At 40.4% G+C, this 26,443-nt stretch overlaps 1 protein-coding gene across 1 annotated transcript in view; it reads right to left on the bottom strand.

Moving 5' to 3' along the window:
• Window positions 1-26,443, bottom strand: part of arrdc1b (arrestin domain containing 1b) — a 49,035-nt gene that overhangs the window by 8,122 nt on the left and 14,470 nt on the right. Inside the window, exons 2-4 of the mRNA XM_034710094.1 lie at window positions 14,776-14,886; window positions 5,552-5,602; window positions 377-531 (exon numbers count right to left, since the gene is read on the bottom strand). Of these exons, the coding sequence (XP_034565985.1) occupies window positions 377-531; window positions 5,552-5,602; window positions 14,776-14,886 (317 nt within the window). The remainder of the gene's footprint in view (window positions 1-376; window positions 532-5,551; window positions 5,603-14,775; window positions 14,887-26,443) is intronic.

Below are 26,443 nucleotides of genomic sequence, written 5' to 3'. Positions count from 1 at the left end.
TAAAGCAAATTTTATTATTATTATTATCATAACCTTTATTTAACCAGGAAATGCTCATTGAGATTAAAAATCTCTTTTCCAAGAGAGTCCTGGCCAAGATAGGCAGCAGCACAGTTACAGAGTTACAAATTGAATTGAATTGAATTGAAATGAAATAATGCAGGGGAACATTAGATCATGTACTGCTGAAAAATCAAATAAGCTTCAACCATGACAACGTTTGATTAAATAAAGAGTCATCACAGTGTTTCAGGATCCGGTTTTCTCTCTGACCCCCTGTGAACAACATTTCACACTCCACCGAGATCACAGCAGCAGGATTTGATTCTGTGACGGGATTGAATGAGTTTGAGGACAGAGATGGAGATACACTCACCTCGATGTCAGGCACCTCATTGAGGTTGAGCAGATTGAGTAGGTAGAAGGGCCTCTGGGCTTTGTAGTCCTTAGAGAAGCGGGGCGTGTCGATGGCCACCTTCACGCGGTAAACAATCTTCCCAAAGGGGCCCTCAAAGGAAGTCGGGGCGGCGACTGAGAGGAGGGAAGGAAAGAGGTAAGAAGAGATAACAAACACTGATAAATCCTCTGACTCACACAGACAATTAGGGTGAAGAAACTTATGTAAGAAGTTCTGAATCCCATATATTTTATTTGATGGTCAAAAGGCTGAAAATATTATTATTTTATAATGTGAAATATAAGGAGGGGTCTTGCATCGCCAATTACCCGTGTCAATAAAAGATGCTGTTTAGAAATAAATTGATGTTCAACATGACCAACAGAGACACACTCTGCTTGTGTGCTTAAATATAGAACTTTTTATTGTTATTGAGAGCAAAAAAACATGATTAGGATATAAAAATCGAGTTTAGAGGTTTGGTAAATATCTCAATTCATACATTAGAAAGATAAGAAAGGGAGACAAGGATACAAACAGAGGACGGAGGTCTGATTGGTATTTCATTGTTTTGTCTTCTGGACCAGAAGCTCTGTCAGTCAACAATTGGATTTTTACAAAGGATGGCAATTGTGCTATTCACAAAAGCTAAAATGTGATTTGCTCATAAGTTATTTTCTGAAGACAGACTCAATTCTGTGTCTGTGTTCAGCTATCTGTCTGAGCTGTCACAAGATGTAAGGAGCTGCTCTGACTGATTTGTGCACATCTCATCCTGAATGCAAGGACACTGATTATTTTTGTGACCGAAGGAAAGGGCAGAGAAGACGAGGAAATGGGGAGATAAAATGCCTGAGGGAGAGAAATTTAAGAAGAACAGGATAAAAATAACTATTTGGGGAGAAGGGAGACAGACGGACGGACAGAGGGACAGAGATGTTACAGACCCTGGAGGGGAAACATATTCTGTTACTGATATTATGACTGTGGGAACAATGTGCAGCCCAAACAGGATGTAGAAAAAGGTGATTCATGTGTTGTCAAACAAAAGCTGAGCCACCATCTTGGCTTCCTTTTCTAATTAGTTCTCTTTTTTATTCTGAGCCACATTCAGATGGTAATGTCGGCGAGGCAGAAGCCTGCTAGGGAGTGTCTGCTGCTGCTGCTGCTGTCAGGAGGAATTAACGAAAGAGGTCGTGGCATGTTGTTTGGTGGCAGACAGCTTTGTAGGAAAAAGAGTGGTGAACAGGCTTAAACACAGGCTGACCTTCACCAGAGACAAAACCACACTGAGGCAGACGTGGCGGCTGAGAATCTAGAGCCGAGCTTGTTTCTTTGAGCTCAGACAGAGATCTTCCTCTGAGTCTGTAAGCATCTGTATATAACATTTCCTTTTCACTTAACCCCCACCTCACTAACCCTAACTCTTACCCTTTGGACATGTGTATCTAGGTACGCAGAGAGCACTTGAGCACACAGGCCGAAAGAAGCCTTGGTCCTCGAAAATAATCAAAAAGAATCTGACTTCTTGGGCCACCACACGGTTTATATTCGGCAAGCTCCAGTCTAAAAAATATGAGTCCAATGCGGAAGTGCTAAAAGCTGCAGTTCATTGAGGATCCGCTTGAGGCTGGCTCCGGAAGTACCGAAAATCACATACACATGAATGGGAAAGAGACGATCTTTACAGCAGAAATAAACATGTTTACAGCCTTGTACAAAAGACGAGTGTAGTCTGGATAGCTCATTTCTCGATGTGCTCTCACTGTGAGGGGGGTGAATTTTTTTCTAACGCAGTAATTTCGAAGATATTGAGATTACATGTCTTCCAATGAGAGGCACAGCTGCCTGTGAGGATGCTGCAGCTGTTGGCTAGGAGGCTCAAACTCCGCCTCTTTACGTCACACTGGCTCCACAGCAGCAATATGGCTACCGACGACGATTGGCCTCAAAACCGCTTTCAAAGTTCCTCTTCTCAGAGGTCTACGGATCAGATGAAGAATGTTTTATCTTCTAAACATTGAAGTAAATGTGTTTTGAAAAGAATCTTGTTTCAAGGTAACACTTTGATTGTCTGAATCGTCAGCAGCAAACATTTCACACACACGTTATCTGACAGTATCCTCCCTGATCTCAGCACAGCAGCCAAAAACTCCCCCAGATCCCAGAGCCTCCTCCCAGCTCAGCACTGATGTTTTCAGACGTATCCTGGCCGACAGTCTCATTTCAAGAATCCACCCAGAAAGGAGGATGTCTGGAGGATTTAGATAATCATCTGCTCACTGGTTCTTCACTTTTCTTCAGTTTATTTGTATGAAAATATGACAACATGATGTGCAGAGGCTCATCTACTAAATGAAACAAGTTTACACAGCTCTATTAGTTTATCATCTTTTCACATCCTTTGTCCTCGTACCTTCCTGAACTCATATCGTGTGTCTCTTTGGAATAAGGCCAAACAACAATTCATGTAACCCATTTATCCCTCTAAGTATCCCCATGCTTAATCTCAGCCTCCGCCTCCTGCTTCTTTGACTTTCTTTGTACGCTCAGTGAGAAAGAATCAGGCTGGGACAACACCTGATGCCTCAGGTCCTGATAACTGAGCCGGGCTTGTAGAAAGAGAATATGTTTGTACTTGTCTTTAAAGCTTTGAAGAAATAAATGAATAAAACATCCACCCAGACTAATTCTCCTACATCATCAGCACGACGACCTACGACTAAATCCCCTAAACCTGACCCCTTTAACCCCAAATCATGGATCAGAATGAGGTTTCAAAACTATGTTGATGAGTTCCTCTATGAATGAGGGTTGACTTGATACAGCACATTAAAAGTCTGCTCAATATATAAAGTAAATGCAGTTAAAGCAACACTTCTTTAAGACAGTAAAGAGCTGAAACACCGGTGTTTTGGTGCAGTGGAATTAACACGCCAGTATTTCTACTTCTGCACCGAATCACACTCCACAGGGCACACCGAGCCACGTCTTCTGGTCCTATCCCAAACTAAACTAGCTTTGTTCTGACATTTTCTAATGTTTTATTGAGACATACAACCATGATATTATATCGGATTCATGCATGGATATCTTGGGTGGGCCCCAACATCTACCAACCCTGTCCCACTACAAACTAAAGACAATCCAACATGGTGTGGTTGTTACAAAGAGGAACATGGATCTGACACGGTGTCTCTCTTAGTTCTGCAACCTTAGACAAAATTTAGCAGCCATTTTTGTTTTATTTATCAAGAAATACCCATAGACTGTATAAAATGTGGACGTAGTATCCGTGACGTCCCCTATTTGTTCCTGAGCACTGTTTTGAAGTCAATCGACGGCGGCAGCCATATTGGAAATGCGGAACTCAACCAGGCAGAGTGTGACGTAAAGAGGCGGAGTTTGAGCCTCCTAGCCAACAGCTATGTGTTCCCGTCCAGGAGTCAAGTCAGTCATGTCCTTATTTGGGCAAAAATTTGTAATCTTAATATCTTCTGAACGTTGCGTTAGAAAAAAAATCACCCCCAGTACAATGTACAGTAGAGAGATTAACGACGAAGAGCCAAGCTGATTTTTGAACCAGGCTGTAAACATGTTTATTAATGCTCTAAAGATCGTCTTTTTTAAATTGGGGTCTATGTGGTTTCTGGTGTTTCTGCAGCCAGCCTCAAGCGGAGTCTCGATGAACTGCAGTTTATAACACTTCCACATGGGCTTCATAGTTTGAGACCGGAGGTTGTCGCTTGGAAAAACCTGAAGTATTTCCGGGTTATTTAAGCTTGAATGAAAAGATGTGTAAACTTGCCTCTTTGTATTTCCGCTATGTCCTCAATCAACATACACTATGCTCATCTCTCTAACTATTGGTACCCATTATCTGTCTGGTATTCTACAAGACCAAGGGTTTGTTTCTTTACGTCGTTTTGTCCCGATACACCCGTAGAGAGTAAGTGTCCCCTCTGAAGCTGGGGTGTTTGTTTAAGAATAATACATTTGTAGTGATTTTGGTGATTCAATTCGATTTACTCACTTTTTACTTCCCCCCAAGAACAACTTTGAACCATTCTGCAACAGATACAAAACAATCAAATAACTGAAAGGCCTTTGACTCTCTGTTTCAGTGTTCGAGAGTGTTCATGAGTAACCCATCATGGCAATGAATCTACCTTACAGATCTTGCTGAGTCAAAAGGTAACAGGTGGGCTGCAGATTCCATTGGAGGTTTTAAGTTAAGGATGTTATTTAAAGATTATTTTGGAGATTCAGAAGATTTTAAAACGAATCCAAGGTTGTGCAATTGTTGCACAAATGGTTCAATTTAACTTTATTTACTTACCCATGATGAAACAGTCACAGTCAGTCAGTGATTTTTTTTAATTTTTTTTAAAGTCATTTTTATTTTCAAAAATGAGGATCAAACTTCTGTTTCATCACCATCTCTCTTTAAACCTGCTCTATCACAAGTCAGGCTGGCTTATCACCCAAACAGACTTTAGATACAAAGATATAATATATAAAAGAGCGCATCAGTCATTTCCCTTCACCAGCAGGAGGCAGTAGGAGACATCAGATTCTCCAACGAGCTACTTATCACTACACGATAGCATGGTGGTTAATATGCCCCGTGCTGATGCTCTCAATTCTGAGGGCCTGACAGGAGGGGAGGGTGAAGCACGGGGGCATGAAGACCAATTAAACAGTGACTGCACAGCAGGAGAGGGAACTAAAAATAACCCCAGCCCTCCCCGGCGCTCCAGCCCACGCCTGAGAGAGCGGAAGATACCAGACAGACGATGCACTGTGTGTGTCCTCCTCAAAGGTGCCACGTACGTTCAGCTCATCTGTGTTATTAGCATGATCGTGCTGTTGGATTCTTCCGTCAGCCCTCATGAATGAAAACACTTAGCTGCATTTAATCCTGAATCTTTCAAACATTAACTTTGTGATGAGCGTTCACACGACGTTGCTATCACTGACCAGCTGGCCTCTGCTTTGTGCTGAAGACTAAGAGCTTTGGGCTGAACACTACACACTGGAAAGGTTCCATGTTAGAGGTTATCACACCACACCATACTCTGATAAAACAGAGCCAAGGTGTGCCTCTGACGTGGAGGGAAGGGTAAGGGTTGTAATGATTAAGCCAACACTCACCTGGGATGAGAAACTGGAACGGGAAACTGTGTTCACCTGCCGCCAGAGTCCCTGTAAAAAAAAAGGAGTTTATCAGATAAACTTTATACAGAAAGGAATACAATACAATGAACCTTATGAGTGAAAAGTTTCAAAGGTTGTGTGTGTATTCTTAATATTATTTGGACTTGAATCTTCAACATAACATCAGATATCAAGATGTAGCACAGGGCCTGAGGGGTTCACCTACTTTCCCAGGGGGATGAGGTTTCTGTGAGAAACAGACCTCTGAGACAAGATGACTGTTGAAGAAACCAAAACTAAGAACTGAAACCAAAGCTCTTCACACATGTACTTGGAAGAATTTCTAGAAATGTTCAACTAACATGCATCAGAGGAAGAGACAAACTGTTGATTGTATGGCTGGCAAAGTTTCCCAGCAGAGTTAGTTCATGATTAACAAGCTCTATGAGGTCAGCACTGATTGACCCAAGACGGAGTGCATTCTTCTCCCGTGTGTCACCCACAGGTCTGCATCACTGCACAAAAACTACTCTTTATAGATATGCATACCATGTTTTCCCTTAGATATTCCTTATTACCAACTATTTTCCATAGAGCACTCATGTTCCTGTAGCACTTTCCAACAAGGACACTGGTCACAGACACGTGATCCATCCTAAAACAGGAACATAATAACAGCTGTGAAATGCAGTTTTACTTTGCACAACTCAAACAGGTGAATGAAGTGACTCTGTTGGTGCTATAAGCTGCATTCCAAGAAAGACAAGACGCTTTGAAGTGCAACATTATCCGTCTGTAAACTCTGCATTTCAGATGTTCAATCAACAGGATTCTGAAGATCTCCACAGACGGTGCTCTGAGGTGTGAAATAAAGTCCGTCAAGTTCAACATGCAAATCTGAAGCACTATCAATCTCAGTTATTCACTCCTGTGTTTAGTTTACTGCTTGGAGCCCAGATAAGACACCAGCTGGACTCAGACAGTACTCTACCCAGATGGCTGTCTCACAACTTCGATTTTGATTCTCACTTTCAGAGATTTTTCTGAGTTTACCAGAAAACTTCTCCCAACAATTTCCACCAGACTTTGAAACACAATTTCACGGAGTTGTCACGTATCTCAAAGACTCAAAGATATTTGATCCAGGACTGTCTGTATGCCTGTTTACCACTTTAAAATTAAATCTCTGAAAGTATCACAGGGCCTGAAATATATTCATAGAGAGTACATATTGCATTACTTTAACATGCCCAATGTGCTGAAAGTCATTCAAACTTTGCGCCTTGCAGCATGGCTAATATGCAATTAAAAATATGCCATATATTCTATTCCATCTCAAGCTCTGTCACATTGTTAAAGAGAGAGTGAGGCATCGATAAAGCCCCTCTTGATCCCTGTCAATCTGAGAGCACCTTGAACCAGCCAGGTTACTTATTCCACAGATATCTGACAGCCCCATTAGATTCTGCTCAACAGCAACACGGCTCACTTGGTCTCAGTTTCCTGAGGGGAAGTGCTCTGTGTGTGTGTGTGCGTGTGTGTGTGTTCATTTGCATGATGCTTTCTGCTAAAGGAAGCAGTCATGCTCTCAACCAGATCTGTGCAGGTGCAACACCCACTTTACATTCTCAACTGCAGAGAGTCAGGAGGAAAGAAACAATAAGAAACATGAGGAAAGAGGAGTTAGCCATCAAAATGAAGAGAGCTAGCTTGAAGAGATTTCTTACCTTCATAGTTTCAGATATCTATAACCTTGGTACCTTATATATATCAAACCTCTTCATTTGACCTTACTTCAATCTAAGTCTTTTCAAACCTATTCAACATCCAGTGCTAATGACTTAAGAAAACACCAGGCTATATTACACCAGACAGGAAAGGCAAGCTCAAGTTAAAAACTGAACAGGACACATTTTTTTCTCAAAATCAAAAATTAAACAGAAGAAGAGGTAATTTAAGAAAACACAATAAATACAACATTTTTTGTAGCTTTTCCGCAGCAAACACTCGAGTGATCACTGTTAAAAGACAGCAGGGTGCAGTTGAGTTGCAGAGCCTACTCAGCCCTTCTCGGGAGGCGTCTCATTCTTTTGGATTGGAAGAGTGACCGTCCTCCAACTTTCTGGATTTGTGAAGTTGTGCATTTTCTCAAAATAGAAAAGATATGGTACACTCTACGAGGATCCATCGAGAAGTTTGATAGAGTATGTCAGCCTTTAATTTCTTATAAAAGCGATTGACTGTGCATGAATGCATGAAAAGTGGGATGGCTTTGTATAAACACAAACTCTGTGATCTGGTGCACTTTTTAATTTATTCTTATATTATTTATTTATACATTTCTCTTCTTAATTATTTTTATTGTCTTTATTTTTATAGTCAGTACTATTTTTCTTTCTTTTTGTGTTTTTCGTGTTTGTTTTACAATATTATTTTTCCCTCGGCTGTCCTGTGACTGGAAGCCAGTTTTCTCCTTACTATTTCTGTGTTGTCATTGTTGTATTTGGTCTTTGTCTGTATTGAAAATTCAATAAATACACCATGACAAAAATAAAAGACAGTAGGGTGACACTTATTGTGAGAAAACACGACCCACACACACGGGTTGTTTGTCCAGACTGTGTTAACTGGGGTTCCTGAATTGGGGCACCGACTTTTGTAGGGGTGGAATGCAGTAAGTGTGCACACATTAACCCTTTCTATCTCCATTAATAATTCCAGTTTAACCACTCACATTTATGTAACCAAAGTTTTTAGAAACCTGTTTTGTTTATCTATCTTATTATCTAAACCATTGTTTTAACATGTATTTATTTATCTTATTTATTTATTGTGTTCACCTGATCTCGTTAACTCTACCTTATTTTTAACTTTTATTTCCACTCTTACTTATTTTATTAATTTTACTGTGTTGATTTTCTTTTCTTTTTTAAGTATTTCTTATTTTTTCATGCCTTCTATAATTCTACCATTGCTGTTGTTTTCTCACTGTCTGTTACTCTGTGAAGCACTTTGGGCTACATGTTTCTATGTATAAAAGGTGCTATGTAAATAAAGTTGAGTTGAGTTGAGAGTGGAGTTGTTTTGTTTTTTGTTTTTTTAACTTTAAAAAGATAAATATCACAGTTGTTGCAATATTCAAATTTGGAATATTCAAACTCATCTGCTCCTCTTCTCAAGAAGTACAAACTTGTATCTGTTTCCAATGTTAACATTTATCAGACCTGTGTGTTTATGTATAAATATGTACACTTAACCAGAGACCTGTCCTGTACTTTTAAACATGTCTTTAAGTTTTCCTCAGACATTCACTCTTACAATACCAGACACTCAAAAAACTTCCCTTAATCAGTCCACCTTGAACGTAGGAACGTCTCTCTGGAACAGTCTGCCCAGCATCTTCACTATCATCTTAAAAAAGCATCTGAAAAGGTCCCTAATTTAACAAGTCTCCACATACTTGTCTGATCTAATTGTACATATTATGTCTTGTAAATGTAAAGTTATGGAATTGATTTTGGTAAATGATCTGTATCCCTGCTTTTTATAACTTTTGTTTAGCAAGAGGAAGTATTTTTATAATCCTCTTGGGGCTTCTGACCTCCACTGAACAATGTTTGTTTTTTTTATTCCATTACACGTTTTGTTGTTGTTTTTATGATGTGCAAATATATATATATATTTTTAAATGTAGATGAAATATTTGAGGGCTTAAAATAAAAATGCTAATCAAAAATTGCATTTTCAGGTATTAACAAGAGATAAAGAAAAGCATTGCAATCCACAGAAAGCTTTTAGCAGCCTGTTGCAACAACACATTAACCCAACAACATTCCAATTAGATGTTTTTAAAATAAGCCCCGCCTCTGATAAGGCAAACAGCCAATGATTGCCTTGGATTTCGAGGTGGCAAACCTCATTTCAAGAGTCGATTTCATATTAAAAGAAGAACAACCTTCCAAAAGAGGAAATAAGACCTTCTCATAAATGGTGATGCAATAATGCAAGGTCACAGATAGTTACTTATCAAAAGAAACATCTGCCTCATGCTGTATGAATAGATGAATATGATCTATAGAACACCCTGTAATCAGTCTGTGGTCATTACACCAAGAGAAACTATCTGAAGTATGATGAATGTGAAGTCTGCTTCAGTCAGTTTGAGTCCGGCCCAGTTAAAGTGTACAGCTGTGAGATTCTAACATGAGTCTCCAGAGTAACAACACTCAAACTACAGCAGCGGGGGGACGATCCTCGTTTCCTGAAGGTCGTTAACTCGCAAAAGTGACAGGATGAAGAGCAGACGCTGACATCACTGGTCTTCACCCCGCCAACCACCAAGCATCTGGAGCATTCCACATTATCAGTCAGCCGGAGTGAGCGTCGCAGGCTTTGTGTTGGTGTTTGTATATGAGTGTGTGTGTGTGTGCGCGGTGGTCTTCTGTCACCCTGTCTCACACTCCCTGTGCCGCTCGTCCCTTCGGGGCAGAGCAGTCCATTTTGGGAAGAGAATGGGATATGGAAAAATAGCAGAGATAAAGCGGAGCATGGGGAGGGTGTGTAATGAATTATTTATGTCTCCTTTTGGAGTGAGCTGTGCCGGGTGTTTCAGAGTCTACCGTGTGTGTGAGTGTGTGAGTGCGAGTGTGACTACCTGGATGTTCAGTGAGTTTTACACACTCAAAAGCGTCCCCTGTCCATACTTAATTGCTAAATGTGGTAAATAATTTGATAATTATTCCATTTCCTCATTTCTTGTGTTGATAACCACAAAGTTCCTGCGCTCCAGAAAGTCTTGAATGTGTGTGTAGGCAGGTCGAGTACAGGAGTATGAGTGATTTTACATTTTATATACATATTGTTCCCCTGAGTGACATATCCCTTTATTATGAACACATTAACATTTCTTAAAGATTGGTTGACCTTATAGTTCACGAGACCAGCATTTAAAGAACGCGTGAACTCTAAAAATGAAACAAACTAAAGAAAAATGACGTTGCCTGAATAAAAAGTACAAAAAGAGTTGAAATCATCTGACCACAGATAAAGTAAATATTAAATCTTACCAAACTGACTCTAACAGCTTTAAATTGTCAGCTTTTGATAAAGATGCACATTGAACAGCCGTATCAGCTGATATGGGTGGTGTTTACAGACATTAGCACATCAGTAAATGTTGAAGCCAGATTTAAGATTTGTCTGTAGTGCAGATATTTTGTGTGAATACTTTGAGTTATGTCTTAGTATGTTTATCATTATGAGGTATAGTTGTTAAATTGAGTGTGTGTGTGTGTGTGTGTGTGTGTGTGTGTGTGTGTGTGTGTGTGTGTGTGTGTGTGTGTGTGTGTGTGTGTGTGTGTGTGTGTGTGTGTGTGTGACAGTGAGCGTGCTGATAGGTAACATTTAAAGGTGCTCTGATTTGCTCTGTTTGGGCGGGTGAGATGGTGGAGAGGAACAGTTTTACCACCGCAATTTACATTATTAAGTTTAAACCTGTTTTTTGTTGTTTGTTAACTGGAAAAGTCTGACGGAGTATGTCAGGAATAAATTATTTCAGTTATTGCATCAGACTACTCTGTCCGTGCTTTGTGGAAGGTGTGTGTCGGTAACTCCTTATCAGTAAATGACATCATGCAACGATGTCAGCAGCTGATGTTTATCTGCTTTTATATTGCATTTTATGTCTACAGGCATTTTTCGACCACAGGAACTTTACCCCAGAACTAGGGACTTTACCCCATTACTACATGCGTTTCGACCAGAGGAACCAGGGTCTAAATTTAGTTCAGGGGTAGATAATCTCCCCCCTGAAAAGCCCCTGCTTTGGGGGTAATACTTTTCAAAGGTCCCGGGACTTTCGGCTGAACGTAACGGTGTTTGTGGAGTTTACACAGTTGTTGAAACACAGAGGGAGTTCCTGGGAATGCATACTAGTTTTCAAAATATTATTTAATATAATTTTTTTCTCCGTACGTCACTGGCCTGATTTGCACAATCTACCTGGGACTTCAGCCCGTGGTCGAAACGCAGACAACAATGGGGGCACAGGAACTTTTTAGTTCAGGGTAAAGTAGTTCTGGGGGCTAAAAGACCCCTGAACTCTTGGTCGAAATGCACCTCATCTGTATCACAACAGTTAAATACTGGCAAGCTCTCAAGACTAGCTGCTGATTCAGAGAATCAGTTTTTTATTGGCCAGAAAAAGTCACCTGCTGGACTCTGATTTGTTTTTATTCTCAAACATGAGAGAGAATGTCGTCAGTGAGGGAATATTACACCATCTCCGGAAAATATCAGCAGCATGAAGTTTCAAGAGGAACTTAAAGGAAGGACTAGCGGGGACTACTAGCACCAATTTGCATATCAAATCTCATGGCTCATTCTAAAAACAGATACAGAAGATTACAAAGAAGTGATGCAAAAACATTGGTATCTGTAATCTTGCTCTCTAGTGTTCAGTAACCTTCTCTGTGAAGATGTTTGGGTCTTAGTTTTGTCGCCGTGATTCTAATCCCAGCTGTTATGTGTTGTTTTCTTCAAGAATAGCCATTTCATATAAATCAGTAAAGATGTCTAATAACATTTAAAGTGTGTGGTTTCTTTTCTGCATGGTGACATAAGACCCGTATCTGTGAAGTAATGATAACAAAGCTCAAACAGCAGTTTTCAAACAGGTCTGGGTGTCACTGTGAGGTAGCTGTTCATGTTTGTACCTGCTTTTTGCTGACTTTGAAGCTTCAGTTTCACTTCCCTGTTTGGTATTTGATCCAACAATAGTCCTACTTTCTCTCCAGTCAAATGGGGTAAATCATGTAAAAGGAGACCAAAATGACTTTGTGCTGCTTCAAACAATCTGTTCATTATGAGGATGTGAGATGAAACACAGAGGAGGGAAGTTCTCAGTCTCTCTGGGCTTGGTCGTGCTGTCTGTTACAATAATGTGAACCTTTGTGGTGCTATCTCATAATGTTACTTATTTGAACTTAACTACATTGATGTTTGGAGTTTTCTTGAAATATGGCAGAATACTATTTGCTTGTTGTTCACTTCAAGAAGGAGAATTTCATTAAACTACTGAAATATTTGCCAGCTGAGGACAGATCATGATATTTAAAATGCACGGTATAATATTTGTATCATGAAAACTGATGATTTGAAAAGCAGGATTTTCATAGTTGTATCAAATGGAAACACAAGTACTAACACCTCAACATCTTTCTGAAGTACATTATCAGAGATGACGACGTTCCAGCAGTACAGTATGTAGAATAAAGGCGTGATATAGGCGGCATGTTGAAGCACACACAGAGGGTTCAACATCAGACTGCTTGTTAGTGTTTAGTCCAGCATGAATTATATGCTCCAGTGACTGCCATTAAGTTCAACTATGCCATTTGCATTTACAACACATTTCATGCATGAGCAGCACATTTCACCTTCTGGCTGTGGGCGGTATCGTCAGCACTTACAAAAGATGGAAGATCACGCTCAAAACAAAAGGCTGCGTAAGCTTCTTTTCCCCAAGGGTGAGCGGAGCCGCGGTGCAGCAGGGCGGGATGAACACATGGACTGAAGCAAAGAAAACATTCAACTTGTTCTCTGTGCAGCCTGTTCAACCTTCTCACTGGACCCAGCCTGACACTGATGACCATGTCACCTCAGGAAGGCAGCGTGCAGAGAGCCTGGAACATCCGCTCCCTGCAGGAGATTGTTACTCTGACTGATTGAGACTCTAACTCTGAACTACAGGGCTGAAAAAACCTGCAGCTGCTGCTGTGAGATTAAGCCTGTTGCTGTAGATTTCCCATGAAGCAGATGAAGTGAAAGGCTTCAGTCACCTCAGACTTGTTGTTATGGAAGGGATGTTGAGACTCAGAGTCTGTCGTCCTCTCAGATCAGAGAATGAACACTTAAATGCACATGAAGGGAATGTGATGTGCTGTTAAAAGGACCATAACACTGCTTCTTATGTTTAAACTATAAACTTCTCTAAAGGATGGCCCTTTATTCACCTGTTTTTTGTCAAGATTAGCTCTGAACACTCAAAGAAGGCTTCACAGTAAGCTCCTGTGTCCTATAACCAACCCTCCCCTTAAAGCTAGCTTTCCCCTCCCACCATACCCTCACAACAAAACAGATGTTAGAAAGAGGACAGAGAGCGCCAGAGCCACAGCAAAACACCTGTTTGGGCTAGAAGGTTGTACGCTCTTCCTACAGCTACTCCCATAGGAAAATAAATTTAGAGAGGAGATCTTAAAAGTGTTTCATTGATGTCTCCTAGACAACAATGTGATCTGTTTTATAAGCAAAATGAGACTATAGCTTATGTCTCCTGTTTCTCATTCTTGCCCCCCCAAAAAAGCTGCAAAAAGTCTCAGCTTAGCCTCCCTTTTTAGTTCAAAAGGAGATCTCGTCAAAATCTGAAATGATCCTCAGGTATTTCTCAAGTGTTGTGACTCCTTTTGAGCTCAGGTGGAGAAATCCGGGAGTTCTCTCAATTGTCTCAATCTAACCTCATCCATTTGTTTTTGTCAGACTCAGTTTTTGTGTCTTATGATGTCAGATGGAGCAAAGAGCCTGAGCTCATCTTTCCATGAACATTTATAGTGCCCTGCAAAATTAAGATTTCAATGTAATTGTCCACAAACTTATAAGTCTCATTAAAACATTTGAACCACTTGCAAGATCAGCTATTTAGATGTCAAATGATCTCTTCTTTGACTTTACAATATGGTCATTCCTTTACAAGTCTGTTTGGAACAAAACAACTTCACAAAGATTTAGTGTATTTGAGAGAAATTGCAAAAGATAGAGATTTCATACCAGGTATGACAGACCATTTATTTAAAATATGGGCCGCAAAAGGGCTGACCAGATTTAGCCAGATTATTACAATTAAAGGGATGGATTCTTTTGGGTGCTAATGGCCTAGCAATCTAAGCGCCCCACATATAGAGGCTACAGTCCTTGTCGCAGGGGTTCGATTCCCGGCCGGTCGACCATTTCGACTGAAGTGAGAATCTCAATTTTGTCTCTGGAGACTTAGAAGAGAAAGCCTTGGGCAGTAAAATTTTCCTCTGGGCTCCTCTATTTTCACAAATGAAGAGATATCCTTTACAGATGTCAGACAATTCTTCAAGTTTTAATGTTTCTGTGTGCAAGTAGTTGAATCTGTAGTTCTTTGTAGCATCAGGAGAGTTGAAATTTTTTGACTTCTTTACCTTTGTCAGCAACCGACAATGTGCTGTTGAAGTACTGCTCCTCCACGGTCCATGAGCTGTCGTTCACTTTGTTGGAGATCCCACAGGTGCCCTGACAGTTCACCTTGATGGCTGTGGAAAGAGAGGGGGGTGAAAGACAGAGTCAATATACAGTAAAGTCTGAAAACAAAACATCCTTCACATGTTCACTGGTATTTTTACAGGAGGAGGAACGAGAAACTTCCACTTTGCAACTTTCTTCTCATGGATCTCCCCTCCCCCTGTTATTCCTCATGTTATTTCTTATGTCATTACACTCTCCTCTAACAGGCCGCCCTCGGATGAACATTAGACAACTCTCTTTCTTTGGCAGGAAAGAGAGTTGTCTAATGTCCTGCAGTCAGTGTGGACACCACATTATAAGAACTACAGCCCACGGGCACAAACTGTTCTGACTAGCATGAGAATGAGTCTCTTCAGAGTGATGCCTCGGTTAATGATTAGAGCCCTTTAGTGCTGGTCATGTTTATTCTGCTGTAGTGTTTAATAACCACAACAGGCTGTGAACAGCGTTTGAGTCAACACATGGACGAGAGGAGAAACTGCATCAGGTGCATGGGAATAAAGGCTGGTTTGACTGGTTTGGATAAATGCAATGACTTTTTGCTTCCTGCAAGCCAGTGTTAATTTCTGCGTCTATTTTAGATTTAGTCTTAGTCTTGGTCTTTAGACGAAAATGCCTGTTTTAAGTCACATTTTAGTCTTTTCAGCCCTTTATAGTTTTAGTCTAGCTTTAGTCGGCAGAAACTCAAAAAATGTTAGTCTTTGATTTTTGCCAAAACATATTCACTCTTTAAATAATTCATGTAGTCAATCAGATATTGGTAACAGGATTATACCAAGTGTTAAAATTGTCAACAACTTTTGCTTGTGTAATATCTTAAGTTAATTAATTCAGCCTGTCCCTACAAAAAATGTCAAAACAAAACATTCTTGATGTGACCACTGTGACTGTATTCACAGAAAAATGCCATGAAAGGACTGTATTGCACATTTACGACAGTCCTTGAATGTACCTGCAGTGACAGGCGCACTGGACAGACAGTCAGTTCACGGCACTCTGAAATGCATCTGCATCTTTGATGACGAGGAGTTGATCAAAACTTACTGAAGGTGTCTGATGTTTCACTAAACTGGAATAAATCAAGCTCTAGATGCAGAGCCTTTTACGGTAATAGCAGCAAAAACCGCAAACATCAAATAGTAAACAGACGTCCCCGTGTTGTGTCTTTGTCACTAACGCACACCAGGGGTAAAAATCATCAATGATGATGAGACAGATGCATGGAGGTGAGGAGAGCTGGTTCATAAAGCACATCTGCTGCAGGTAGAGACCAAGCTAACACTGTGCCCCTCAGATAATAACTCAGCCTGTCACAGGAATGCATCACTTTTAGTACTGAGAATACATTGAATGAAATATTTGTGTAATCATATATAATCAAAAACTTGATTTCAAAAACTTCTTCAACAAACTGATCACTTAGAAAAAAAACCTTCAGGATATCACACAAGACTTGTCTGCAGATTATTCAGAACTATCATCTTCTGTCTGTATGATTAGTGTGATTATTAAAGTACTTCCTAAGTGACTTATAAGATGTGTTGCTCCCTGTGATCTTATTTTGCAGGCCACTTTAATCTGCACTTTGTTGCTTAACAAACAGCTTTAGTATTTCCCAGTCACTATCACGTTTGTCGGCCCTGGTCCTCTCACTTTTTACTCTTTTCAGAAGACATCCAAATTCAAACCCAGTCTTGTCACCTGTAGCTCAAACCATCCTCTGCAGCAGAATATGGGTGTATACAAACATGACTGAGCTAAAACATATCCAGGGCCTAGCTACTGTCACAGTATTTTCTGCAGTAACTTCTACTCCTTGGACGTTGATGGTGAAGATGTTTGTGTGATGAGTGTTAGATAAAGCTAAGGTCCTATTAAGGTGTCTAAAGAAGAAGAAATAAAACAAATAATATTCAATCCCAAATCCTGGTAACTGATGTAAATGACTTGTTCTTCACTGTCAAATCCTTTCTGCCAAGAGAGGGAAGCGTAATGCATTTTGTCAATTTCGCTAACAAGTAGATAAGGTTAACCTACAAAAAACTGTTGAAGTTATGCAACATGTCTATCTAGGCCTGCGGTTGAGTACAGCAAAAGTTATCATCTTCTTATGTATGACTCAAAGATGAGGAAGATACAGTACAGTCCTCAGATATGCTGTAGCTCAGATATCAGCAATCCACCAACGAGAACACAAGCTGAAGTGAGCAGCAGGAACAACACCGCAGCTCTGCAGCCACACTGCCTCATGTTCTCCATCCTCTTGTCTCTCTGTTGATCTGTCTGTGAGGAAATGAAAACCCAGAGATAATGCACACACACACACACACACACACGCACACACTGTGACAGAAGCCAGAGGATTAAGAGGCCCAGCCTCGGTATTATCTCATTGTCCTGATAAGCAGACAACAGACAGACCGATAAGCTAAGTATCGTTCTAAATGATAATTCAGCTGAAGTAATGTGACACCTGAGAGTCTTTACTTCCTTCTTCCTTTCACAAAGTATCTAAACTTTGATCTTCTTTGTTTCGCCAACATTAAAAAGTCAAATATATAATAACATTAGTGAGTTATTGTGTATAAACCAAACAGCTGAACATCCCCATCAGTCATCATCTGTCACTGTGCCTGTATTTCTATATGCTCCGGATTATCAGGGTGTTGTGATGTTTCTGTTGGATCAGTGACAAAATGTTACTGATATTAAAAGCAAACCTAGTTGTGGGATGTTAGTGAGCATACTGCATCACTTTATAAATGTGTATTAAAAAAATACGGATTATTAATCAAATCAAAAAGAACATTTATGGATGTCAGGAACTAAGATCAAGAGTCTAATGTGATGTGATGTGTAGTTTGAATTGTTGGCATTAAAACATTTGCCTTGAAGCGCCAAACACTAAGTGAAAATGTTAAAAGCTGTAACCTACTTATTATTTTGTCGACATCTGGTCATACATCAAAGCATTATAGACCAGATGTCAGATATGGTTGGCTGTGGTGACTAATGAAAAGTGATGCATGGTTTTTATCAGTCTGTGTTTTGACAAATATTAATATTTCAATACCATTAATTACTCAAACAGGACAGTTTATCCAATAAAAAACATCAATTAAAGATTATTCAAAAAATATATATATATCATTCTTATGTCAAAAACAATGCCAAATAAGTTTTTTCCACCAAAAGGATATTTTCTACAGCAACAAAATGCATATAACTGATGGTATTGAATACGGGTATATGTTTAACACTGATTATCAACGATCAGGCTCATAAAAAATATTCTCTGCGGACATAGTCTTATAATGTGAAGGCTCATATCACTAACATAAACAGCCTTCAGACTCAGTGTCCAGTTTTCTGTCAACTCGCTCTTATTGAGAAAAATAAACGTGTGTATTCGATCAGGAGTCAGCCGGGAGTGCAACCGGGTCATAATCAGTCGAGCGTCAGAAAAGCTCAGACGGCTCTGATGTTGCTCATCTGCAAACATAGCGTACTAGCAATTCCCATCAGTCTGTTGGATTTGTATCTAAAGGTGGGGAAATGTCCTGTTTAAAGTTGTCAACCCTTGTGTCGTTGTTGGCAGCAGTTGCGTATTGATCCGTTTGCGTTTAAAAAGCGGAGACCTGACGCACAGTCGCAGCCGCCAGCTGAGCGTCTCCGCTGTGCGCAACACCTTTAACAGCTGATTCACATCGAAACATGCTTTAAACTTAAAACACCTCCCTGATAGCTGAGCGTAATATGAGACCACATGATGTTTGTTCCATGTGATGGAAAATTGAAAACAAAAATGCGTGTTTCGAGTAATGTCTTAACAATCAATTAATCGACAATCGATTAATTGTGTGCATCCCTAGATTGAAGTATGCAAAACATGTCAAGCAAGTATTCCTAGATGAAGAAAGGTTTAAAACTACAAGCCTTTTGAATGACTTGATTGAATGGATGGATTGAAGGAATACAAAGCAGCAGTAGCCTCAGCTAGCGTTAGCACCAATAAAACTGCAAGTGCTCCCATTCTGATTCAACAGGTGTTTCAGAACTGTAGAAAGTTCAGCAAAGACGACCCAAAGCTAAAGCAATGAATGAAAAATAATCTCTGAATTTACAGCGACAGATGACCCACCTTTTCCTGACATAGGAGACAGAGGATTTCATCAGCTAATGGTTTATTCTGAATAGTATCCTGAGTCTCTGCTACTTTGCAGACATTTCCCTGAATGATGTGATCTCTGCATGCATTAACAGTCTGATCAGCAACATCGTCAGTGACGCGAGTTTCACCTCCGGGCATACTTCGCGAGTTAGTCCAGTGAGTGTGTCCAGCAGTAATTTCAGTTAGAACTGGTAATTGAATAATATTATGTATCATTGCTCTCTAAATCTTGACCTTTCCCACCCTCAGGTGTGCATAAACGACACATTTTAAAATACAAAAACATAATGATCACATTTGTAATCTTATCACTAAACGGCATCCGCTTAGAAAATCTAAAGATAATGTGCATCTTTAGTGATGAACAAAATGATTCTTTCATATCATAACTCTCTCCCACTGGTTAACCAAGGAGTAGCAAAAAAAGAAGAGTATAGGGGATCATCAAAATCAGCACAAAACATTCTTTAGTTAAGAATATCTGTACCAATTTCATGGCAATCCATCAATCCATAGTTGGGGCAATGCTGCAGTTAAAACCAAATATGTCATCCCTCCTGTCCTGGTAGGCTGACCAAAATAACCCCCCCTGGAAACATGCCTGGAGTACGGCTCCAAATCTGTCACTTGCAGCCGTCATGTCAACGCATTACTGTGTTGATGCAAACATTCATGTAGTCCAACATTGAAACAAGACTGTCTTAATCAGTGATTTGTAGTAATGATCTAACACAACCAGAAATATGTTCATCTGAAATAGGTGCTTTTTAAAGCGGGAAGTCGAACAGATTTAATTACAGAAAGGAGAAGATATGATCTGGTTACAAAAGTTGGCTAGATAAGACCAAGCACGGATGAAAAACACAACCGGGCCCAGGTTTCTATGTCAAAAATATCATGCCACAGACTGTGTTGGCTCACAAGCATGCAAGATCATGTGCTGGCATTACCGAACACACACACACACACACACACACACACACACACACACACACACTCACACACACTCACACACACTCACACACACAAACACACACACACACTCACACACACGCACACGCGCACGCACGCACGCACGCACGGATAGTGGCAGATGGCTGTCCTCTCCACACCGGCAGGACTGTTGGCACAGTTTGGAGTTAAAAACAAAGACCAAAACCACAACACTGAGTGGTGTCCTTCAGTCCTGCAGACTAACGTCCATTTATTTGGTCATTAATCAAACCCACAATCTGCTCCTCCAGCCATCTGCCTCATTCACGGATTAGAATAATACCTTTATTCTCACATTAACACACCCTGTGAGCTCTCTGGAGTCAGTCCTCTTTACAGAAGCAACAACACAAGTGTAAAGCACACAGATAATGCAGAAAATGAGCCGCCATTACTGCGAAAGATATTGTTTACAGCTGTGTGTTGTGGAAAAATAAAGAGCTCAGCCATGAAAGGTCAGCTCACGGGTAATCTGTTGATATCCCCGGCAGCAGCAGCAGAAACAGCAGCAGAAGAGCGGCTGAATAGTGAATAGTGTCAGAGGAGACCGTCTGACTAAGGCTAAATAATGGGCCGACCTCTCCGCAGACACACGGAGCCAGATGGACCAGGACTTGCAATGATGTGTTTAATGAGACCCACATCCAGGCATGAGGACCATGTTACAGACACCATGTGGGTAATAGAGGAGCATAACCTTGAGTCTTCCTGTCTGAAGACTTGTCCGAGGTATAACCTCACGGGATTAAAACATTGTGCAGAGGTCATCGTTATTCTTAATCCTGTGTGAATAGAGAGGATTCCTTCTTAAATCCTTCCAGGCAAATACTCTCAGAGACTTTTTGAGAATCATTTTGATTCTTGTTGAAGCTTTGCGTTGGTTCATACCGTACACAGAAATCACACCCAGCTGTCATCAGATGACAGCCCGCTGATGGAATGATCATTTCCAATCAGTAATTCGACAATCACAGCTCATTCTGGCAAAAACACCTTAATTTCAAGAGAGGGTGGAAATCTGAAAATGAAACACTCAAACAACGACAACTTGTCTTTTACCCCCTTTGGACCTAGAAGTTTCAGGGCTGGTTCGGAGCCGGCACTCAATTGAGAACCGTTTTTTCATGTTTCGACTGCGAATGAACCGGCTCCTGGACGGGAAAACCCGTTCCAGAGCGGCTCAAACTCTTTGCTGGTCTAGAACCGCAAACCACTTACGTCAGGGGCAAGGGGCGGGGTTCCCTTGATCAAAAACACACAAAAAATGTGTTTTGTCCTGCAGGGAAAAAATAAAAGAGACAAATGGATTCCAAGGCAAAGCAGTGGTCGGCCGAGGAGTCAAGCTGCCGTTGTGCAGTGCAGTTCCTCAAGTGTCCCCTTGAGGCTGGCTCCAAAAACCAAGAAAACCTTGATAGGTACCAAGTCAAAATGTCCATTTATATGTCAATGTCGAGTTATGCAAAAATGTGTATAATCAGCTGGGATAGGCTCCAGCAACCCACACAGGATAAACAGTGTAGATAATAAATGCATGGATGTTTCACAGCATTTAATGAATTCTCTTTTGGGTTATTTTTCACCTCATAAAGCTGTTATATGAGCTCCTTTCTTTGTCTGTTGAAAAATATCAGGCCTTCTAAAATACATAATGACAACTCTGACGGCAGCTTTTGTGCAGATTCAGGAGGAACGTACGTCAAGATGCTTTGAATCTGATGCGTGGACAAATTGTATCAACTGAACAAAACCCTTCCATGCAGCAAGATAAAAGATTTAAACATATAACATTTGGAAATTAAAGCTTTTATTTTTTGGACAAAGTGGGGGATGATGTGGTTTATAAAAGCAGCTAAAACTTCTGTGCAAACAGAGCAATCAGTCTTAGAAATCAAAAGAGGTCTCCTTATTTTCTAATGTTGCTGAGGTAAACTGGTTACATATTTCAGCTCCATTTATCTTTGCTTCTGTTTTTTAACTTGAAAACAAAAAGTGGTTTGTCAATAAAAGTTATCAAACAAACTATAAAAACCAATACCCCAATCAATCAGAGGCAAGAAACAGTCCTTGAAGTTCTACGTCTCTGATGTACGATGCCCAGCTCAAGTCGGGAATCGTTGGATTCCAGCAGTTCAAACTCAGTTCACACGATTTTGCTTTAGTACTTTGTGCAGCTGCAAGTTCCTGACTTGTCTACTACACAGCAACAGATCACACCTCATTACAGCCAGCAGAGGAATCTATGCCAGGGGCCAGCTCTGTGCAGAAAAAAACCTCAGCCTGAGGGAGACAGACACTCGGTAGTAAGAGGGAAGCCGGCAGCCGAGCGTGCACTGACTCAGCAGCTGCCTGGATTTGTTGCCAACACACTGGAGTCTGTCCAGGCCTTCTCTATGTTTCAATGAGACAGGCTGTAGGCGGAGATGATCCTGGTGTTACTACTCATTAGATTTTACCAATTGGACCATATGGGCAGACAGATCCAGGAGAGAAAGTGCAATCGATGGCGTTTCCTGATTCGGCTGCTTGAACATTACTGCAGTGTTTTAATGCATCAAGAGGTTTTCTCATGTGGTATAAGAAGAACAGGGTGTTGGTGGGTCAGGGAGGATGTGGGTGGATGTCAGAGGTGTGGTGCTGTGTTGAGTCAGTGGTTGATATCTGATTTTATCCTGTTATGCATCTTTTATATCCTGTTTTTGTGCAGTCGGGTGGCAGAACGTCCTACACAGGGTGATAAAGTCAAACAATGAGACATTAGAGAAGGACTGAGCTGAGATACCCGTCCCCATAGTGTTCTTTACTCTCCAGCCCTTTTATATTAAATCATCATCATCATGCTTGAATCTTTATTATTTAAAATTTCTGTTTGGATTGTGGTGCTGATAAAATATCTAACTCTAGGTGCCTTTTTGCAACTTAACTTAAAACAAATTGGACAAGCATCTAATTCAATAAAGTATTATCTATCTAACAAGTTTATTTAAACAGTTCAATATTTTCTGATTCTAGCTCTTAAATCAGATATTAATATCGACCCCAGATTAGCATTTAAGCTGACACAACAGATGATGCTTTATTTATGCACATAAGCAGCTCACTATAAAGATTATTTAATGCAACCGGCTTCACACTCTGGGATGCACCTTCAAAAATGTTGCATAAAATAAAAAATAAATACAGAATTAATTCAATTTAACCTTAATTGAAGTACCTAGAGCTGTAGATAGGTGCATTTTAAAAGCAGAGGCCCTTATCTGACCTTGGACATCACAAGGAGAGTAGGCAATATAATGTGTTTGTTCCACTGCAAAAGTAGAAGCTTGCGTATCTGATCCGGAGGGCTCCTGTGTGCCGGATCAGAGACACAGCCAGAACGCACAAGGGTGGATCCAGTGGGAGTTAAACAAGCGGGAACCTCCGGTCTAAAAATATGAGTGAGTCCAATGCGGAAGTGCTAAAAGCTGCAGTTCATCGCTTGAGGCTGGCTCCGGAAGTACCGGACGTCACAAAAACGATCTTTAAAGCAGAAATAAACATGTTTACAGTCTGGTACAAAAGACAAGTGTAGTCTGGATAGCTCAATTCTTGATGTGCTCTCACTGTGAGGAGGGTGGATTTGTTTCTAACGCGGCAATTTCGAAGATACTGAGATTACGAGTCCTCCAATGAGAGGCACAGCTGACTGCAGGAACAATGTAGCTGCTTGCTAGGAGGCTCAAACTCCGCCTCTTTACGTCACACTGGCTCCACAGCAGCAATATGGCTGCCGCCGCCGATTGGCCTCAAAACAGCTCTTCAGAAACACATGGGTGACGTCACGGATACTACGTCCATATTTTATACAGTCGATGGAGTTAACACATTGACTAGAATAAGATCAGGTGCTGTAACGGATTGGAGACGGACTGGACATGGATCTGGTGGAATTTGTCCGTTAGCAGTGAGCTCTCAGCGGTGTCCTTCCTTTACCTCTAAGTTTATCTTAAAGACATGGTTTGGTGAAGTTGTATAAGACATTGCATTTCTTATTCTTCACCTCTCCCTGTGGAGGATTTTTTTTAACTCTGGGGCAGATTTCCCTGAGATGTGGAGTCAGTTATGCAACACTGTTCTTTCCTGACTTTCCAAACAAAGAGCTTAATACTATACACGGCAGCACGCACATCAATATGGAACATCCAGTGAGAGAAATGACTCGAGTTTGTTTCCCCGAAAAAAAAAAAAGAGAGCAAACTGCATGTCAGAGATAAAAGCATCCAGTTCCAGCTTACTGACAGTTGCATCAGTTCATGGGAAAAATGAGTCAGCTGAGAGGAGGGGTGTAGCAGCGTGCAGGGACGCCGGGCTGATAATGACAGTTCCTTATTTACACTGATTACACTGAGTCCAGTTTCAGCTGACCTCAGGGAGCACAAAGGAGCCTCAGTGAGCTGGTTTAAGGTCTGAACTTTTCAAGAACAAAGCAGAATGAGGAAACCCTCCATGTCTCCAGCAGAAGAACAACGGCTTGGATTTCATCCTCAGCGTCCAGAGTGTGAATGGGATTCAGAAAAGGCAGCTTGAATTACGTGAATCGATCAACATTCAGCACATGCTCTGAAAGGCTGCTGGGACGTCATTCATACATTCCAGCATAATGAGGCGGGGAAACTCCCAGCACAGTGTCTGTCTGTGATAAGAATGGACTCATTCCAGTTGAGTTTCTTAAAAACATAAATACAGATGTTCAAACTCTGGTAAAGTTTGGATCAAGTTTGGATATTCTGCATAATTATGGTATCGTAATCCCAGGATGCTCCTAACCTCTCTGTAATTCTTATTTTCATGAGTTTTTTGACACTTGCAGAAATGTTCCTAACTGCTGCATCCAGTTAAAGACTTCCTGGTAGGTTCATTGTCATTTTAAGCCACTGTTAGACAAATTATCACGCTAATGACTAAAGTTGCGACTGTGCAAATGACTCATTCATTAATGGAAATTAATCACAGACTTTCAGTCAATAGTGATTAATGGCATGATCATAACTCTGTTATTTTGTATTTTAAAATAGTTTTTAAGTCCATTAAGTATGTTTTCCATGTTTTTTTTTCTCTTCCGCTGTCTTTTTTGATCACATGAGTTTCTGTGGAGTCCACTGTGAAACAAATGTTAAGTGTGTTGTCTAACTGTCTCAGAAAAGGGTCAGAACTGTCCTTACGTGTGTGGTCTCCCACTGTTCTAAAGCCGGTCAGGATCTAAAAGTCATCTGGTGTGTGGCCAGCTTAAAAGAACACATTACACGACCTTTATCAAGACCATTACATATACATATATATACATAAACAGCATATCTGGACTGTATGTCACCCACAAGGCCAAATTAATGTAACAGAGAGTTTTTGGCTTGGAAAGAAAAGAATGTTTCAAAAGGGTATTTCAAAAAACATTTGACCTGTGATAGGTTGGCAACCTGTCCAGGGTGTAACCTGCCTTCCGCCCAAAGCCAGCTGGGATAGGCTCCAACCCCCAGTGACCCCTAACGGGATAAGCGGTCAAGATAATGGAAGGATGGGTTTGTATTACAATAACTATTATTATTAGTATCATTATGACTATTATTATTATTATCATTATTGATACTATTATTACTATTATTATTATTATTATTATTATTGATAGTAGTAATGTGACTATGAATATTTCTAAAAAAAATGTATTAGTATGTATTAATGTATTAATGTATTAATTCATTATTATTCAAGAAGTAGTATTTATTCATTTATTTTTCTTCTCCGTCTTTAGGTGGGGTTGACCGTACATATCTGTGTCTGAAAATCTGCTTAGTTAACAGTGTGAATCTTGCATTTTGTTCTGCTTTGTTCTGAAAATGATAAAATAATAAAAATATTTACACAAAAATTCCCAAACAACAGACACATTAGAGCTTCTTAATGAAGACAAGGACTTTTTTCGGGCCAAACTGTTCAGGCTAAGATGAGGTACCATCCTGTTCTTGCAATGCTCATAGGAAGATGAAATTGCCAACAGAATTATAATTAACATGGAAGAAAATATATATATCTTGTGCTCATAAAACTGAGTAAGGTCAGAGCTCAGACAAACAGACATCTCTTTGGGAACTTGAGGATAATTATTGTGTTTTGAACCATTAAAAGCCAAGAGCAGCTGAGTGAACTATGACTCTCTCTGTTCTAAATATCTGTCAAACTTTTTGTTTCATGAAATTCTGAGTTTCCATCCAAGCTCCAGAGGTCACAGGCTTTACTCTGTTCCACAGAGAAGTCAGGTAATCTGATGCTACACTTACTACCTTCATTAAATCTTTAAGCGCTGCAAACAATTAGTCCCTCTCACTTTACCATCATCTCCCTCCCTCGCTTCCTTTCAGTGTCTCTCAGTG

The sequence above is a fragment of the Notolabrus celidotus genome, chromosome 19 (assembly GCF_009762535.1).
Source record: "Notolabrus celidotus isolate fNotCel1 chromosome 19, fNotCel1.pri, whole genome shotgun sequence".
Classification (NCBI taxonomy): Eukaryota; Metazoa; Chordata; class Actinopteri; order Labriformes; family Labridae; genus Notolabrus; species Notolabrus celidotus.
Note: the sequence above shows the minus strand (reverse complement) of the source record. Positions and strands in the feature narration are given on the sequence as shown.